This window comes from Mirounga angustirostris, unplaced genomic scaffold (assembly GCF_029215605.1).
Source record: "Mirounga angustirostris isolate CCGP_5_RB_7025 unplaced genomic scaffold, mMirAng1.0.hap1 SCAF_16, whole genome shotgun sequence".
In the NCBI taxonomy this organism is placed as follows: Eukaryota; Metazoa; Chordata; class Mammalia; order Carnivora; family Phocidae; genus Mirounga; species Mirounga angustirostris.
This window is the reverse complement of record NW_026991724.1, coordinates 26192873-26210834: the sequence shown is the minus strand read 5'-3', so window position 1 is coordinate 26210834 and position 17962 is coordinate 26192873. Positions and strand designations below refer to the sequence as shown.

Genomic DNA, 17962 nt, shown 5'->3' with positions numbered 1-17962 from the left:
ACAAGTGGGGTGCTGGGTAGGGACCGCAGTTCCTGGGCTTCTCAGCACATCCCTCGTAGCTACAGAACTTCTTTTTTTTTTTTTTTTAAGATTTTATTTATTTATTTGAGAGAGAGAATGAGACAAAGAGAGAGCATGAGAGGGGGGAGGATCAGAGGGAGAAGCAGACTCCCTGCCGAGCAGGGAGCCCGATGCGGGACTCAATCCCGGGACTCCAGGATCATGACCTGAGCCGAAGGCAGTCGCTTAACCAACTGAGCCACCCAGGCGCCCCTAGAACTTATTTTCTTAAAAGATTTTATTTATTTATTTGAGAGAGAGAGAGCATGAGCAAGGGAGGGGCGAGAGAGAGGGAGAAGCAGACTCTCCACTGAGCAGGGAGCCCTATGCAGGGCTCAATCCCGGGACCCTGGGATCATTACCTGAGCTGAAGGCAGACGCTTAGCTGACTGAGCCACCCAGGTGTCCCTGTAGAACTTTTTTTTAATGCCTTGGTTCTTGCTCTTTCATTATATTTTATCGTAAGTATTCTTTAATCATTTTCCTCACAAGAGTGTCCACTGATGGTTCCAGGTCCATGTTTAGATCTCCCTACAGGAATATGTCTATGCTAGACACAGCAGATACTCGCTGAACACTTCTTGACAAGTTTTTATTGCATTCTGATAAGTTAATTAAAAATAATTTGATTGATTTGCTCCAAAGTGAATTAAAGCAGTGCTTCTCAGACTAGAAGGTACAAACCAAACATCTGGGGATTTTGTTAATATGCAGATTCTGATTGGACAGGCCCAAGAGTCTTCATTTTTACCAGTTCCCAAGTGATGGCAGTATCCTAGACTGTACTTTGTGAAGCAAGGAACAAAAAGACGGTGCTAAGCTAGGAAGATTCAACAGCATAAAAATGTTAGCTCTGTTTAAGTTGAGGTGCGAAATCATGGTATTCCAATTAAAATAACAAGGAGTTTTTTTTTTTAAGGACTTAAATTGGCTCAAAAATTCTTTTGGAAAAATAAATAATAATATCCCCCAAATTCTTAAGTAGATGAATGGACTAGCTCTACTAGATACTGAAACATGATAAGAAGTTACAGTATTTAAAACAAGCTCATGAATAGACTGGCAGATCAAAGAAAAAAGAGAAGTCCTATGATAAGCCCCAATACAGATCACAGAGATGTCATGTATATGATCAAGTAGCTGATAAAGTTTTGATATTGATGCATTTAGTTTATGGTAAAGGTATTGCAGTGGGGCACAACCAGATTATTCAATAAGTGATTTGGGATGACTAGGTAGTCATTTGGGAAAAAACAAAGTTGGAGCTATATATGTTATGGTGAAATTAATCCAGATGTATCAGATTTAAATATAAATGATAAAACCATTAAAGTCCTAAACTTAATAGTGGGAACATTTTTATTATAATCTTGGATCGGGGAGGACTTTTGAAGTATAAAACCCAGAAACCATGAAATCAATGTATAAAGTCAGTTATATAAAAGTAAGTTTTTCTGCATAGCAAAAACCATCATATGCAAAGCCAAAAAATAAATAACTGGAAAAATGTGTTGGCTAATATCACAGGGAGTAAATTTTCTTTTTCTTTTTTTTTTTTTTTAAAGATTTTATTTATTTATTTGAGACAAAGAGAATGAGAGAGAGAGAGCACATGAGAGGGGGGAGGGTCAGAGGGAGAAGCAGGCTCCTTGCCGAGCAGGGAGCCCGATGTGGGACTCGATCCAGGGACTCCAGGATCATGACCTGAGCCGAAAGCAGTTGCTTAACCAACTGAGCCACCCAGGCGCCCCTAGGGAGTAAATTTTCTTAAAACACAAATATCTTTTACAAATTAGTGGAAAAATCTAACAAAAAACTAGACAAAATGGGCAAAAGATTTATACAGTTTACAGAAAAGCCAGAAAGTCTCAAACTTATGAAAAATATTCTACCTCACTCATAAGGAATGCAGAATAAAACTAATGAGAGACTACTTCCCCCTCTCCTAGATTAGCAATGATAAAAAATTTGGTAAGACTGTTGAGAGAATGGTCAAAAACACAGGCAGCCTCAGACATTGGTGCAGAGGCTTAATCGTTAGAGAAGGCAATTTAGCATTCTGTACCAAACATACATATATGCTCGTGGCAGGGCTTCTCAACCTAGACACCACTGACATTTGGGGTCAGCTAATTCCTTCTTGTGGGGGACTGTCCTGTGCCCAGTAGGGTGTTTCGTGGCATCCCTGGCCTCTACCTACTAGGTGTCAGTGGCCCTCCCATAGTTGTGACAACCAAGAATGTCTCCAGACATTGCCATGTCTCCTGGGAGCAAAATTGTCACCCCTGCCCCCCCAATTGAGAACCACTGTCTTAGAACAGGCAATTTCACTTTCACTAGTTCATCCTACTGATGTACTTGCACATTTACAGTATGACTCCACCCAGAAGATTAGTAATCACAGCATTGTTTATCGTACTAGCAGGAGATTGAGGAGCTGAGTTGACTGTGAGGACTTGTTAAAATTAGGGTACATCTACACAATGGAAAATGATGCAGCTGTTAAAAAGAGGGTTTTTTTAATGTGCTGATACAGCTGGACTGATATTTATTGAGGGAAAAAAGTTGGAGGAGTAAAAGTGAATAGCATTGGCTACTCTTTGGACAAAAAAGGTAAATTTATATGTTTATGTGAGTGTAGATCTCTAGAAGAATATGCAAAACCTAAAAATAGTGTATGCTTCTGGGAAGAACTGTGTGGCTGGGGACAGGGTAGGATAGGAGATTGTCACTGTATACTCTTATACCATTTAAATTGCATGTATTGCCTATTCAAAATAATTGTTAAAATGAAAAATGGGACGCCTGGGTGGCTCAGTTAGTAAAGCGTCCCACTCGCCTTGAGATAGTGCCCAGTGACAGGCTCTATGCTCAGTGGGGAATCTGCTTGAGATTCTATCTCTCTCCCTCTGCCCCTCCTGCTCATGTACTCTCTCTCTCTCTCAAATAAATAAATAAATCTTTAAAATAAAATAAAAAACAGAAGGACATTGCTAATTCAAAAAATCCACTCAAAAGAAAAAGGCTAGTTAATTTTACTGAATGATCATTTTAAAAATAAAACTTAAAAAGACCGAGATTCCTCAAACAATTGAATACTATTGATCCAGCAATTCTACTTCTAGGTACATACCCAATATCACTGAAAGCATGAACTTGAAGAGATGTTTGTGCACCCATGTTCATAGCAGCACTATTCATGATAGCCAAGGGGTAGAAGCAACCCAAGTGTCCATTGGCAGATGGAGAAGCAAAATGTAGTATATACATACAATAGGATATAGCTCAACTTTAAATAGGAAGGAAATTCTACATATGCTACAACATGGATAAACACTAAAGACATTATACTGGGTGAAATAAGCCAGTCACAAAAGGACACGTATTATATGATTCCACTTACACGAGGTACTTGAGTGAAATTGATAGAGACGGGAAGTAGATGGGTGGTTGCCAGGACTTAGGGGAAGGGGTTCTGGGGAGTCAAGTGTTTCATGGGTACAGGGGTTTAGTTTTGCAAGATGAAGAAAGTTGTGGAGGTGGATGGTGGTGAAGCTCATACAGCACTGTGAATATACTGAATGCCACAGAACTGCACAATTAAAAGTGGTCAAAATGGGAAATTTTATGTTACATATATTTTACAAAAAGACAGGAAAGTGAGTTGAGACTGGTCAAAGTGTACTTAGTACACAGTTTTCCCCCAGAAAACCCACCAAACCTAAGAAATCACAATAAGGAAAAACAAATTCCTTAATAAAGGAAGGACGGAAGAGAAAAAAGTCTGTTTTAGACCGCACTTTAGTGTTTCTGAGCTGGATGAAAACATCACCATTTGTAAAAAAAAAAAAAAAAAAAATCATCATGTTGAAAATTTCAACATTATTTTGAGAACCACATTGAAACTGGGGAGAGATGTCAGGGCCAGTAAGTCCCATAAGCCAGAACTGCCAGGATCCTTGGTTTAATAGGTCCTTCCCAACCCAGGACCGGGCCAAGGCCGAGGCTGTGAACCAGAAGCTCCGCAAACAGCTGGCCGAGTTCCGCGCGCCGCAGGTGATGATGTACGTGCGGGAGAAGGTCTTAAATGGGGACCTGGAGAAGACCATCAAGATGTGGGAAAGGAAAGTGGAGATTGCAGAGGTAAGTCTCAGAGAACCCCAGGACAGGCAGTCTTTTATGTCCTTCACATTCTTGTCTAGGGTTTTGCTTTTCAAGCTAAGAATACCAAAGTTCAGACATGTGATGTCTGTGCGAAATTCCAGCAGTCCCTTCAAGTCTTGTAGGAAAATGAAGGATATTTTAAGTTCCCTTTTCAGTGTTAGGGACAGGGCCTTTTCAGGTGATCAGGAAGAGACTCGGTAGTAATTGTGTGTTTTTAGTTGCTTGTTTTCTTAATGAATTCTGGAAGTTTCTGAATCCCTTCCCCCACCATTTGGTGATTTAGGGATTGCTACTTTATACATGGAGAAGCCAGTTTTTTTTTAAAAATTAGATAATAATGGATTTTTAATATCACTCAGAACCCGATTCCATGCATTTACATAGTTGCCATGGGTCTTTCATTTTTGATAACCCCACAGCCTTTCCGTGTGATACAGTGTGCTCAGAGCACCCTAGCCCCTTGTGAGTGCGGAAGAGAAATGGGAAACATGCAAAGGGTCAGAATAAAGGAAAGGAAAGCACCAGGTCTGCCACAGGCCGGGTTGCATACTGAGGACACTGGAGACATCAGCAGAGTAGCTCAGAAACCCAGGCAGGTCACTTTGGAAGCCTGGTGTTTTCACATCTAGACCCAGGCTCCTTTTCCCACAGTACTTTCTCCTGCCCTTCCGGTGGCCACTTGGTGGCAGGGAGTGAATTAGGATCCAAACTTAGGCCCGTCAGATTTGGAGCTGAGAAGTAGCACCGCAGGAACCTGCAACTTCTCACTTCACTGAACAGAAACAAGCTCTTTGGAAGAGTCTTGCAGCCTGGCACTGCCCCACACAGATTCCTCTGCATCCTCACAGGGCTAGATGTGGGTTGCATTCTGAAAAATCACAATTGCTTTTTCCCAAATAACCTTCTCCCCACCCCCCCACCCCCTTTTTCCTTTTTGCAGATGTCCTTAAAAGGCTACCGCAAGGCGTGGAATAAAATGAAAACCACCAATGAGCAGTTGCAGGCAATTTGCCCCCCTGAGAAATAGCCAGAGGGAGGCCACGGCTACAGACCAGAGTGATCCATTAAAGTAATCAGCTCCTTTCCAGTCAAGGGGTCCTCTCACTGTTTCCTGTGCTGCTTGGTGTCCCTGACTCTCCGGCCGGGCACTTCCCTGGCCACATTTGCCCGTGGGGAGTGTTTGCACAGCCTGGCCCCTGGAACCGTTAACACTGAAAGAACCACAGGGCACTCTAATGGTTTGACACTTGTTAGCCCACATTTAGTTCACAAGCACAAAAGAAAGTGACCTTCCCGCGTGTGGGAGTGGGACAGAGAAGAGAGAGCCAGCCCAGTATGCACTGTGGGCCTGTCCGTGGCAGCCCAGGTGTGCCACCTATAAAAAAAACAGACACCAAAACAGCATGGTGGCTGCCTGGCACTCAGCATTCTGAGCTTACTCTTCAGTTGGGAGGGTTAGCTCCTAGACTAGATATCATTGCAAAAGAAAACAAGCACAAAGAAAAACAAGATAATTTCTTGGGGCTGATGTAACCTGTTCTGACCTGAAATAGGCCCACTACCCTCCCCAGCCTCCCCATAATAGTCAGAGTAAATGGGATCTGCGGACACAGCAGAAGACTTGCCTAATTCCCCTAACCCTTTCTCCTCAAGGTCTGGAGACTCTGTAGAGCTATTTGTTGGGAATGTATATAAGGTGACCTTATTTTGTTCTTGCACGTCTGCTTGGGACTGTTCACCGTGGCCCAGCCCAGAATGTTTTTTCGGTGTCACGATGATATGTGATGAGTAGCTGGAGAAAGGAAATGGTTCCTCCCAGTGGTGGAAGGAAGACAGAGGACGGCTGGTTTTCTTAGTCTTGGACATAATCCAGTCGCTATAGTCTTCCACGTTGATGTACAGAAATAGGCCAGGGCAATTCTCACCACCGTGGGACAAGATTCCTCTCAGCACCCACATATTCAGTTGCTGTAGCTGGCACATCATCGGGTTTCCTGGGTCCCCCTGTGACAAAAGACAGAAGGCTTCAGGTCTTAGAAAAACTTGTTTGTTTTTTAAAATATATCCTTGTGCAATTTACTATGTGTTCTAGAAATGTTTTACACTAGTTCTCACTGGAGATGGGGTAAATTATAGGATACCAATTCCAAACTAGGCGGCCACTACCACAAATTCCAACAAGATGACTTTTTCTTTTATTATGCAAATTAGTTGTAGGCTTCTGCAGTTTGGCTCTAGCTTCCTGGTTGCCATTTTCATGCCTCTGACTAAATCCTCACTCTCTTTTGGTTTCTCTTTCCTCAAATGTTGATTCCTCCCCCCCCCCCCCCCCCCCCCCCCCCCCGCCTTTCTGTCCTGAAATGCTCCCATTTTTCCTTCTCCTCTCTGCTTTGTTTCCATCCTTCATTTAATCTGCTCCCTCCTCCGCACACTCCTGCGGAGGTCAGAGTCACACTTCCCTGGGAGCACTGGCCAGGCAGCTTCACAACCTGGCCACCCTGACGACTGCCTGTCTGGGTCCCCTGTTCATCAGCCCTGCCCATGCTCCCACAGGAAGTCCTCTGCCACTCGGCAATTCTGCCACACAGACCCTGTCTCCCTTCAAGGGAGTGCCTGGAAGCTTGGCCTCCTTCCCCACATACGTGACCCTGGTGAGTCACCTACTGGTCTCCGAGTTAAAGTGCCTGTACCTCATGCAGAGCTCCTAACACAGTGCCTGGCATACAGTCTGCATTCAATATAGAATTAGTTACCATTATCCTTGTGTCTAGAAAAGGCCATCAGTTTTAGGTGGAAAGCTGAGAAATACGGGAATAGTAACAAGACAACTGCCAGGTATAATTTACCTTACCTGCCCCACCGCAAGCCTCCTCTTAAGGGAATACCTGACCCCCCACTCCAGCCCCGTAGTCCATTTTGCCCCAAGAGGGGTTGTCATTCAAAGGCTAGACAGCCCCTTTAATTTGCGTGGTCTGCCTCTGTAGAAGGATGGGGCAAGCCCACATTGCTCTTGCTGTCGCAGGGTGCCATGGAGCAGAGGGAAGAGATTTCATCCCAAGTCCTGGCTGGCAGTGAGAAGGACTGTTGAACCGGCTCCCGTCTGCACCCGATCATGTCTGCCTGGGGCAGAGAGGCTCTCGGGCCAAGCATGGCCTGGTCGCCCCTCCTGTCACCAGTCCCGCCTCCAGTTTACTTTAACTGTGGTTTCATAGCTTGAAGAAGAGAAACGATGCAATTTAGGACAAATGGTTTGATGAAAGACTGTGTAGCAGACCTGCCCGGCTGTGGCATGGTTTTGCATGTCGCCGTTCCACCCCGGGGGTAGAATACACTGCTTTTCTCTTCCTCATAACCTGTGGGACAGGACTTCTGAAGCCCAAGCAGCTGAGAGAAGTCGTACAGGGGCGCCTCTGGAGCAGCCCCACCTCATCTCCCAGGGGAGCAGCCCCAGCTTAGAGGGGCTCTTTGTGTGATCCTCAACCCTAACAGTTGTGGGGAAAAGGGAAGAGGTGAATTCAGAGTGATTCTGCTTTGGGTTGGGTTTCTGGGGACCCATTAGACAGATACTGGACTTGGGTGGTTTATTCTACTACCCTCTACATATTTGAATGACTTTGAGGATCTCTGGACCCTAGAACACTTTTCTGAGAGAAAAGGATCCTAGGTAGACAAGTCACTGTTTGTCTGTCTGAGCCAGTTTGCCAGCACAGTTCAAAAACAAAGGACTGACTGCGGGGGTGCTCCAGGTAAAAACCAATAGATAAAAACCAATCTGAACTTTGCAGTTAGATTTAAAGAGGTAATCATTTAGAGTATGAGCAGCTTACCATATTCCTTTGAATCTAAGATGCTCTTGAAAAATGAACATCTTTGGAATGAGATGTGTCTTTTAATTGGTTGATGTCAGAGTTCAACTGGCAGCATTTTCTCTCTCTTGATATTCCATTAAATAATGGTGCATTCTACAACTGACAGCATCTTAGGTTTGATGAAATAAGGTGCTGGATCGATGGAATGGCTGATAGCAGGATTTGATAAATAGCTACGTTTTCTACTGTATTTTAACACATTATCTACTTTAAAAAGTCGTTAGTCTTCCACCTGGTAGAGAGTCCAGTACAAAGTAGGCACTCAGGGGCGTGTGGGTGGCTCAGTCAGTTAAGTGTTAAGATCCCAGGGTCTTGGGATCTAGCCCTGAGTCAGGCTCCTTGCTCAGCGGGGAGTCTGCTGCTCCCTCTGCCTCTCCCCCCTCCCCCGCCCCCACTTATGCTCGCTCTTTCTCTTTTGCTCACTCTCTCTCTCTCAAATAAGTAAATAAATAAAATCTTTTTTTTTAAAGATTTTATTTATTTATTTGAGAGAGAGAATGAGATAGAGAGAGAGCATGAGAGGGGGGAGGGCCAGAGGGAGAAGAAGACTCCCCGCTGCGCAGGGAGCCCGATGTGGGACTCGAACCGGGGACTCCAGGATCATGACCTGAGCCGAAGGCAGTCGCTTAACCAACTGAGCCACCCAGGCGCCCATAAATAAATAAAATCTTAAAAAACAGCAACAACAAAGTAGGCACTCAATAAATGTTGAACCAACTTTGGAAAGGCAAACTTACTGCCTAAGGAAAGGCAGTCCTTCACGCATTTGCAATAAAATTACTTTTAGAAAGAATTGTCCCCTTTCTCTAAAATGCTTTCCTTAGATCATCTGGAAAAAAAATTTCCCCACCAGGGAATCCTGCAAGTTACTTGAAGGAGAATAGATGATCAGCACTTTAGAAATTTTGGTGTAGAAGAGAGAAACTGCCTGGAAATCTGGTGGACCTATGTTCTCATCCTTACTGTAACATTAACTGTGTGACCTCTGTAAACCACACCTCCTCTGGGTATGGACATGAGGGAGCCTGGGCCAATGGTTTGTGAATTCCATCCATTTTGCTGAGGCAGTAGAACAACCACATCTATGCAGCCCTCATCTGGATGAAGGGCAGGGCTTCTTACAGAAAAAAACTTCAATAACTGATGAGCAATAGCATCAGAGTCTAGGTTCCATAGAAGCCGAATACAATGACCCCACCCTGTGGACATACCCGAAGTATATCTGCATGCATGGTTTGGACTCACACTTTCAAACTTTTAGCCAGTGAGAAACATCTATGACTTAGACATGCTTAATCATGTCACATTGAAAATGGTGACTGTTTAGTCCATTCAGTAGATTTTTATTGAGCATCTACTGTCTGCCAAGTGCTGGAGACAGCCATGAATCCCAAGTGCCAGTCCCTACCAGTGCCTCATGGAGTTCACCATGCAATGAGGGAGAGTCTCCCTTCTCCCACCTCCTTTGAAGTGACCACTGCTTACTCTCAGCCTTTAGCTTTTATTCCATCACGTTCTTACCAAGCAGACAGCATCGGTTTCCTGCTGTATGTGATTGCCACATCCTGTTTTCTTGATTTTGTGTAAGGGACACAGGTCGATGTCTTTCACGGAGATTTTCCTCAGGATACTCATCGTCATGTGATTTCCTGTCTGGACCATGCAACAGAGAGCCAAGAATTATTAATAAGAATACATTGCCTGTATGTCAACTCAACTACAGCTCACATATCCAGATGGGAACGAGTAGAAAATGCTCTGATAAACCCCTTTTCCTTATAGAAATTAGAATTTGCTTTGAACTTGAATGTGAAATGAACTTGAATGTGAAAATCAAGAACATATTCTACCCTTCTTCCACATCTACGGAGAATACATTTCCTTGTTCATTTCCTAAGAATAAAAGAAAACAAGGATGGCTTAGCCAACAGGATAATCAGCTCCAGTTCAGGGAATAATCTCCCCTGGCCCCCCCAAAACTTTGCACTCATCTCAGGCTGTTTGCTGCCTACGTACTTCTAATTTTGCTGTAGGACTAGAAGAAAAAGGACCAAATGTAAGAATGGCCACAGAAAAGGCAAGCATTACAAATCTTGACTGATTACATGAAGTTTCCAGCCCAACTCCAGAATCTTGAGCAACCTGAATTATTAAGATAAGCCCTAGAATGGTTCATCCAAGTCACCCCCTCCACTAGCACACACACAGCCTCCTCTAGGAGAAGGCAGGCATTAACTGCAGATGTGGGATTCCATCCTGCCACCCAGCAGTTCCGCAAGGCTCGGGGCATATTCAGGTTTCTGTCGAGGAAGCAGATGGGCTGGATCAGATTGTTGAACCCTATCGGCGTGTCTGTCTTCAGGAGGGCTATGTTATTTGTCATGGTTTTATTATCAAAATCCTCATGGATGATGATGGTATTGACTGGATACTCTTCATGAGCAATCACTTTGGCATCCATCTTAGCTATACCAACTATAACGATGACGTCCTTCCTAGAGAGAGAGAGCGAGCAAGGGAATCTTGAGAAGCCAAGGCACGATGGAAGAGTCACTCTTCCCTGTTTCCATATTTACTTTTTTTTTGCTTGGAATACTCATCCAACTCATTTTTCCTGGGCTAATTTTTACTGACCCCTTTGGACCCAGTGCCTAGGAAATCTTTTCTGAACCCCTACCCTTGTGTCCTCCTTTGTGAGCCCACAGCATCTTGGGAATCCTCTATCTGAACATCATTTGTCCCACCACCCAAAGATAATCTGTTAAGTTATGGCTGATTATCTTTTTTTTTTCATGCTTTTTCCATGTTTTTTTTTTTTACATAGTCATTGTTACCCCCAAGATGTAATCTTGACTCTTGATTTTAGCACTTAACATTTTAACATAAACATCTTTTCATATTACCTACTCTGTAAATACTCTTCAGAGAAATTCCGATTTTAATAATGATGGAGTTCCTTTTGGGTGTTTTCCCTTTCTCGTTTTGGGAATCACCCAAAGAACTACAGCAGAGTCTAAGAGGACAGTCCAGAAAGAAACTGAGGATGTAGTCGTCTCCCATGAAATTATAACTCTTAAGATGAACGCCAGAACAAAAACTCAAACTTCCCAAATTTGTCAGAAGAGACATACAGTATGCAAATTAGCAAAGGTGATAGAGTGAAAAGAAAAACCAGAAACAACAAAAGCAGAAAACATAACCTAAAATAAAAACAAGAAGCAGGAGTTTCATTCTGACCATCAGTTCAGAAGAGAAGAGCACAAAGTAAGACAGAGTCTCTTACTGATGAGAAAGAATTCAGTCTACGGTGAAAACATCATAGTCATAAACATCTGTAACACATGACATAATGTTCACAAAGGGAACACTCCAGGAAATAGAAAAAGCCAGACGCTTGTTCATGATAGATTTTCACTTACCTTTAGCAGCCTAGGACAGATCAAGGAGATTACCTCCCCCAATTTTATATATTAAATTGTACCCAAAGACAGAGAATGAAATTTGAATTTTAACTGCAGAAAATATTCACATGGATCACATATAGTAGACCACAAGGACAACCCCAACAAATTCCTAAATAGATCAGATCACCATGTAGTATAACTCAAAATTCAATAATGCCAGAAAACAAAACAGACAAAACACTCCTCTACCTGGGTATTTTAAAACTCTGTCTTTAATAAAGCCCTGAGGCAAAGGGAAAATCAAAACCAAAACAGACCAGATAGAAAATAGCAATAATGAAAATACTCCATGGAAAGCAGAAGCTTTCTGGAAGGCTAGTTGGCAACAGCTACCAATATTTGGCCCAGTCTTTCCACTCCTGTGTTATTCATGCTACAGTATATTGCATGCGTGTGAAATAACATATGTACAAGTATATCTACGGCAGCATTTTTTTGGTACTAATAAAAGATCGGAAGCAACCCAAATTTCCATTAATAGAGGACTCTGCAATTATAGTAGATCCATCTTGGGATACTGCGCAGCTGATAAATGTGGGAGCTCTCCATGAAACGGTAAGAAAAGATGGCTCAACATTCCTGATAGAGTGAAAAAGGCTACGAGTGTAACACTGTGTTGGTGTGCTACCCGCTGTATTGGGGTTGTTATAGACTGAGCTGTGTCCTGCCAAATTTGTAGGTGAAGTCCTAGCCCCAAATGTGGCCGTATTTGGACAGAGAGCCTTTAAGGAGGTAATTAAGTTTAAATGGGCTCCTAAGTGTGGGGCTCTAATCCAATAGGTCTGGTGTCCTTATAAGAGGAAGCAGAGACACCAGGAGTACACGCACCGAGGAAGGGCCATGTGAAGACACAGCAAGAAGGCAGTGGTCTGCAAGCCAAAGAGAGAGTCTTCAGGAGAAACCAGTCCTGCTGATCTTGGACTCAATCTTGGACTTCTGGCCTCCCAAATGGTAAGAAATAAATTTCTCTTGTCTAAGCCACCCTGTCTGTGGCATTTTGTTATGGCAGTTCTAGCAGATTAATACAGGGGGAAGGAAAATTCTTTCTCTGTCAATAGATGTAAGAATCAATATAGATAAACCTATAGTTATATAGATATCCATAAATGCATTAATTAAGGAAGAATATTCAAGAAACCGATGATATGACTATGGCTTAAGGGAGGGAGTTAGTCTCTGAAGGCCAGTGGAAAGAAGGAGTTGCTTTTCCTTGTATACCCTTTGGTTCCTCCTGAACATTATACTATGTATATGTATTTTCACTTAAATGCATGTATTTTCAAAAAAATAAATGCATGTATTTTCAAATAATATAAATCATAGGTGTGAAAAATTCAGCAGCTGTACAATATTCCATTAAGGGTTTATACTATTATTTAGCCAAGTATAGTAACTATAATCTCTCCCCCCATACTTTGTGTATATACATTTATACACATATAAGGCATGTAAACAGTATATATAGAGAGATATATGTAATTATACATATTATATACTATGTATTATATGCTATACATATGAAAGAGTAACTAATTTATTTATCTATGATAATTGGACATTACATTTCCAGTGTTTTGTGTGTATCAAACCATCCTATGAACTTTGTGCATAAAACTTTTCCAGTGGTTGAAGTTATTTCCTTAATGTTGATTCTCAAAAGTGAAATCATTGGGTCAAAAAGTAAGATGTTTTACAAAAAAAAATTATTCCTTTAATAATATTTGGGGTTTTTTCCCCTGGTTTACAAGAATGCATATTTACTGTATAGAATTTGAGGAATAGAGAAGTTCAAAGATGAAAATAGAAGTCATGTGCATTCTGAGCATCCAGAGATAAGTGCTCTTAAAGTGTTTGTGTATTTCCTTCAAGTCTTTTCTCTGTGTACACATATTTGTCACAGACACGTTGTTAAGGCTTGAGGTTAAGTATTTTAAGGTACAGGCTCCTATCAATTCACTTAGCAAGACTAGAGTAAGGACCTCTAGTATCAGGAGTCAGTGCCTGTGATTGTAGTAAAATGGGAATGGATATCCTTCCTGCGGAAGATGGAGGAACAATCATTTCACCTTGTAGTCCCCACCGCAGAGAACACATTGGACAGCATGACTTTGGCAACTGGTGATTTTAAGACTCCCAAGAGTCCTGGCAGAGCAAGCGCCGAGCCAGTAAAAAGCCCTGTTGCCCTGTTACCAGGAATCCACCTTCCAGGCCTCCCCAAGATGAGCAGGAAAAGGTCCCTCCACCCCCACCCCCAGGGGGCTGGGTAAGTCCCAAAGGCAGGGGTACTGGCCTGTTCTGCAAGACGGATGCGATGCTGATGATCCAGAACTCACTAAGGATGCTGCCAAAAGCCAGGTGGGTGTACTGGGAATCCTGCAGCGACACCACCCATGGGAATTCCTTGTCGTTGACCAAACCTTCCTCGGAAATTTCCATAACGTTGGTTTTCTGAATGCCACAACCTGCAGGGAAGGTGTGTGGGGGCCTCACCATTGGGGCAAAGATCAGACCTCAGGACCCCCTCTCCTGCTGGTTCCCCACTCCTTCTGGCTCTCCATCTTGGTCGCCACTAACTCTGCCACCGCCCCCTCATTTCTCTTCCTAGTGGGTCTTCTTGTCCATATAAGATGCTTGATGACATCTTTGAGTCTAAAAATAACCTTAGGCTATCGATAATCACTCTCCTCTATGGGGCACTTAGCAGCCCACTTGCGGCAGTATCTGAAAACTTCTACGTACATCAGTGGTCCTTGACATGGTCTGGCACCCTGGGAGTCAAGACCCTTTGCAGGGTCTGCAAGATGTAAACCGTTCTCATAAGAACACTAAGATGGTATTTGTTTTTCTCACCCTCATTCTCTCACTAGCATGCAGTGGGCTTTCCCAGAGGCTGCATGATGTCATCACTCTCACGGCTAATAACACATGTGAACCTGTGTATTCTTGTGTTTTACAATTGTCCCAGTTTTTAATTGCTAATATGGTAAAGATGGGAAGATACAGCCTCATAACAAAAATTCTTTGTGGGGGTCCTCAATAATTTTTAAGAGTATAAAGGAGTCCCAAGACCAAAAAGTTTGAACACTGCTGATATTTACTACTTCATATAATTCCTCCAACACAACTGGAGGTGGACACTGTCATTCTCCATTTGCGGATGAGAAAATCGAGTTCTAGAGCTGGTAAGCACTGTCCAGGTTACACAGCTGGTAGGATACAGGGCCAGAATTCAAACTCCACACATCTTCAACCCCTCACAGTCTCCGTTCTAGCCACATTCCACATCCTCAGATTTGCCCGTGCTGTCCCCTTCCTGAGCAGTTGGCATGCGTGGCTCCCCCATGTCTGTTTTGCTCGCCAGACCTCTAGGAGTACACTGGCAAGCTAGTACACTTACGGTACTAGCCCGCAGTAAGTGCTCAATAAATCACCTGGTGAATGAACAAAAGTGTTTTGCCATATCAAGCACTTCCTGAGGTCTTGTCATCAAGGGGTTAAAAGGCCCCACCAGAGGGAGGCTGTATCTGGCCCATTCAGGCCGGCTTGGCCTTTGACTTCCCAAGCCCTCAAGTGAGTTGCCTCCAACTGGGCAGTCTCTTGGGGAGTCTGGACTTTGTTTCAAATGAGAGTTAAATGTGGACTAAAGTTTTAAATAATATTCTCCCCCTGCCAGGTCTGGTTTCACCCGAGATGCTGTATTGCCCTGTATTTAAAAAAGCGGTCCAGGGACGCCTGGGTGGCTCAGTCGGTTAAGCGTCTGCCTTCAGCTCAGATCATGATCCCAGGGTCCTGGGATCGAGCCCCACATCGGGCTCCCTGCTCCGCGGGGAGCCTGCTTCTCCCTCTGCCTCTGCCTCTCTCTCTCTCTCATGAATAAATAAATAAAATCTTTAAAAATAAAAAAAAATAAAAATAAAAAAAAGCGGTCCATATTCCTAGAATCATGGAGAGTGTAACTGTGATAGAGCAGGCAGGACCCTTGATGCACAAAGCCCCAGGCTGGGTGAGCCAAGCCTCCTGCTTTCCAGGCGCCATTATGGAATGGCATACACATGGGGCGCTTTGCTCTCCTTGGCTGCTGACTTCCTCCCCGCCCTGTGTCCTCCCTCCCATGCCATATGCCCTGTCCCAAGAGTCCCCGAGCCCAACCTCCTTATTGGACCTAGAGGTGCCTATCTCGTCCTCAGTAGGTAGAGTGGAGTGCAGGGATTCTCAACCTGCCTGCATGTTTCATTCATGTGCTGCCCAGCACTTCCCAGGCCCCTGGGGATGGGGCCTGGGCACTGGCACTGAAACAGCCTCCCCAGGTAGTTTCTAATGTGTATTCAGGGTTGAGAGCCACTGGTGTTTTGGGAGAGCCCTGGATGCAGTGTCCCAGATACAGTTGGCCCCTATGCTCTGAGACCTGGGACAAGCCACTTCACTTATCTGGGCCTCAGTTTCCTCTTTTTTTTTTTTTAAGATTTTATTTATTTATTTGACAGAGAGATAGAGAGAGAGTACAAGTAGGCAGAGAGAGAGGCAGAGGGAGAGGGAGAAGCAGGCTTCCCGCGGAGCAGAGAGCCTGATGCGGGGCTCGATCCCAGGACCCTGGGATCATGACCCGAGCCTCAGGCAGCCGCTTAACCGACTGAGCCACCCAGGCACCCCTCAGTTTCCTCTTTTGAAATGCGTGGTAACACACCTCTTGGAGTTGTAAAGATCACATGAGGTGAGGTTATGGGAAGGTGCTTTGCAAATTGTATCCTCATGACTGATAATGCTAAACCCAAAAAGGATTTTTTTTTTTTTAATTGTAAACCACTACTCTGGTTGCTGTTTATAAATCCCAAACCACAAGTACTCAGTATTTGTTTCTAAATTGGTGGCCCTGGATGATGGGTGTGACATGGTGGGCACCACTAGCCAACTATGGGTCAGATCATTGGTGGCTACATTTTCAGCCGTTTATTCAATTCATGGGACATTGCAATCTCTAGTGAACAAGGTATGAATCTTACCAACCCAACAAGAACCTACAGGTGGGTGATGACTTTTGCTTTCTCAAAGTTCTAGTTGGCTAGTTTATTTGACATTATAAAACCCTTGGATATAATGAGGAAATCTGACCCAGAGATGAAATGTTTGCCCTGGGTCACTTGCCTGAGGCTTTTAAAGAGGGAGGAGAGGTGCTTTGTGTTTTGTGGGCATCCCTTGGTCTCTTTGGGGCTGCAAGGAGATGGAGTAGGCTAGGAAGGCAGGGGGTTCTCCCCTTGATGTGTGTGTGGGGGGGTGGAGGGAATTGGATGCTCTGTCATGTCTCCCATCTAACTCTGGGAAGATAGGACAGAGCCAGCTGGGGTGGCAGCCAGATATGACAGAGCTTGCTTGAGTCAGGTGCCCCCTCTCCACCTGCCCCTTTCTAGGCTGGAATCTTAGTCCTGGACAACCTGGAGGTGAGGGAAGGACTGAGGCCCCAGCAGGCTCCAAGGTACCTCCTTGCTCCTGGTTCCAGCCCTGCAGTTGAGGGTCAGTTTAGCAATACAGTCTTTTGGTTTAAAGAGAAAAGGTTTCATTGGAACAACAATGCTGAAGTAGAAACACAGGGAGGATGTGGTTCCCAAGTGTACCAGACTCACCGCAGGCTGCCCCCTCCAGGCATGGGGGGGACATCTGCCACCTGATGCTGCCTGGGGGACGAGCCCCAGGAAGAGCAGGGGGGAGTTCTGAAGAGGCCTTTCAGTAGCCTAAGGCTTACCTTCCTAAAGACACTCTCACTGGAGGATCAGCTGACATCAGACTGCTGAAGCCAGTCGCCTACATCCACGCCCCATGTTCCCCTTCTTTGCCTGATCCCACCACCCATGCAGAGCACTGTGAGTCATCTTCCCCCTGGGTCCCTCTCTGGACATCAAGGGCCTTTTCCTGGACAATTCCCCCTGCCATGTGACATGAGCCGCTGAAGTCCTTATGGAAGAAAGAAGCACACTCACTGGCAGAAGAGTGAGAGACATAGAGCAGGACTAAGAGCATCCCTTGCATCTCTGCCATCCCCAAAGCAAACTGCAGCGGACACCATGGGCAGCTGTGAAAACACAACATCCAAAGGCACAGGCTTTTCCTCTCCTCCCCAAAGTGGCGATTCCCTACTCCACCCCCGGCATCGGATGCCCTGCCTCTTTCCTTTCCCCTGATGAAGCTTCCAAGACGTGGGAAACAGACCTGTCACGTCCCAATTGCTTGGTTCCGTGCAGTGAAGAGCTCCGGGATCAGCTGCCCAGCGCTGATATTCTTAGGATTGGTAAGGTGGCCCACGGAGAGGAGGTAGCCCGAGCTTGTCAGTTTTCTCCTGGATCCAGCCAAGGTCCCCGGGCTCCCCAGAGTTTGGGGTTCAGAAAAGGTTGTTTTTTAACTCATGGAATTCGA

At 44.4% G+C, this 17962-nt stretch overlaps 2 protein-coding genes across 4 annotated transcripts in view; one reads left to right on the top strand and one right to left on the bottom strand.

Annotated features, from left to right (window-relative positions):
* CFAP263 (cilia and flagella associated protein 263) overlaps positions 1–5756 on the top strand; it is a 25644-nt gene extending 19888 nt beyond the window's left edge. For all 3 annotated transcript variants that reach the window (XM_064580293.1, XM_045891022.3, XM_045891021.3), the window contains 2 exons: positions 4048–4203; positions 5165–5756. In XM_064580293.1, the coding sequence (XP_064436363.1) occupies positions 4048–4203; positions 5165–5251 (243 nt within the window). In that variant the 3' untranslated portion in view covers positions 5252–5756. The remainder of the gene's footprint in view (positions 1–4047; positions 4204–5164) is intronic.
* On the bottom strand, positions 5692–17962 carry PRSS54 (serine protease 54). The gene is given in 6 exon segments (XM_045891023.2): positions 5692–6228; positions 9615–9746; positions 10330–10588; positions 13848–14019; positions 17530–17578; positions 17580–17962. Coding segments are annotated over 6 exon segments (1185 nt in total). The 5' UTR covers positions 17616–17962.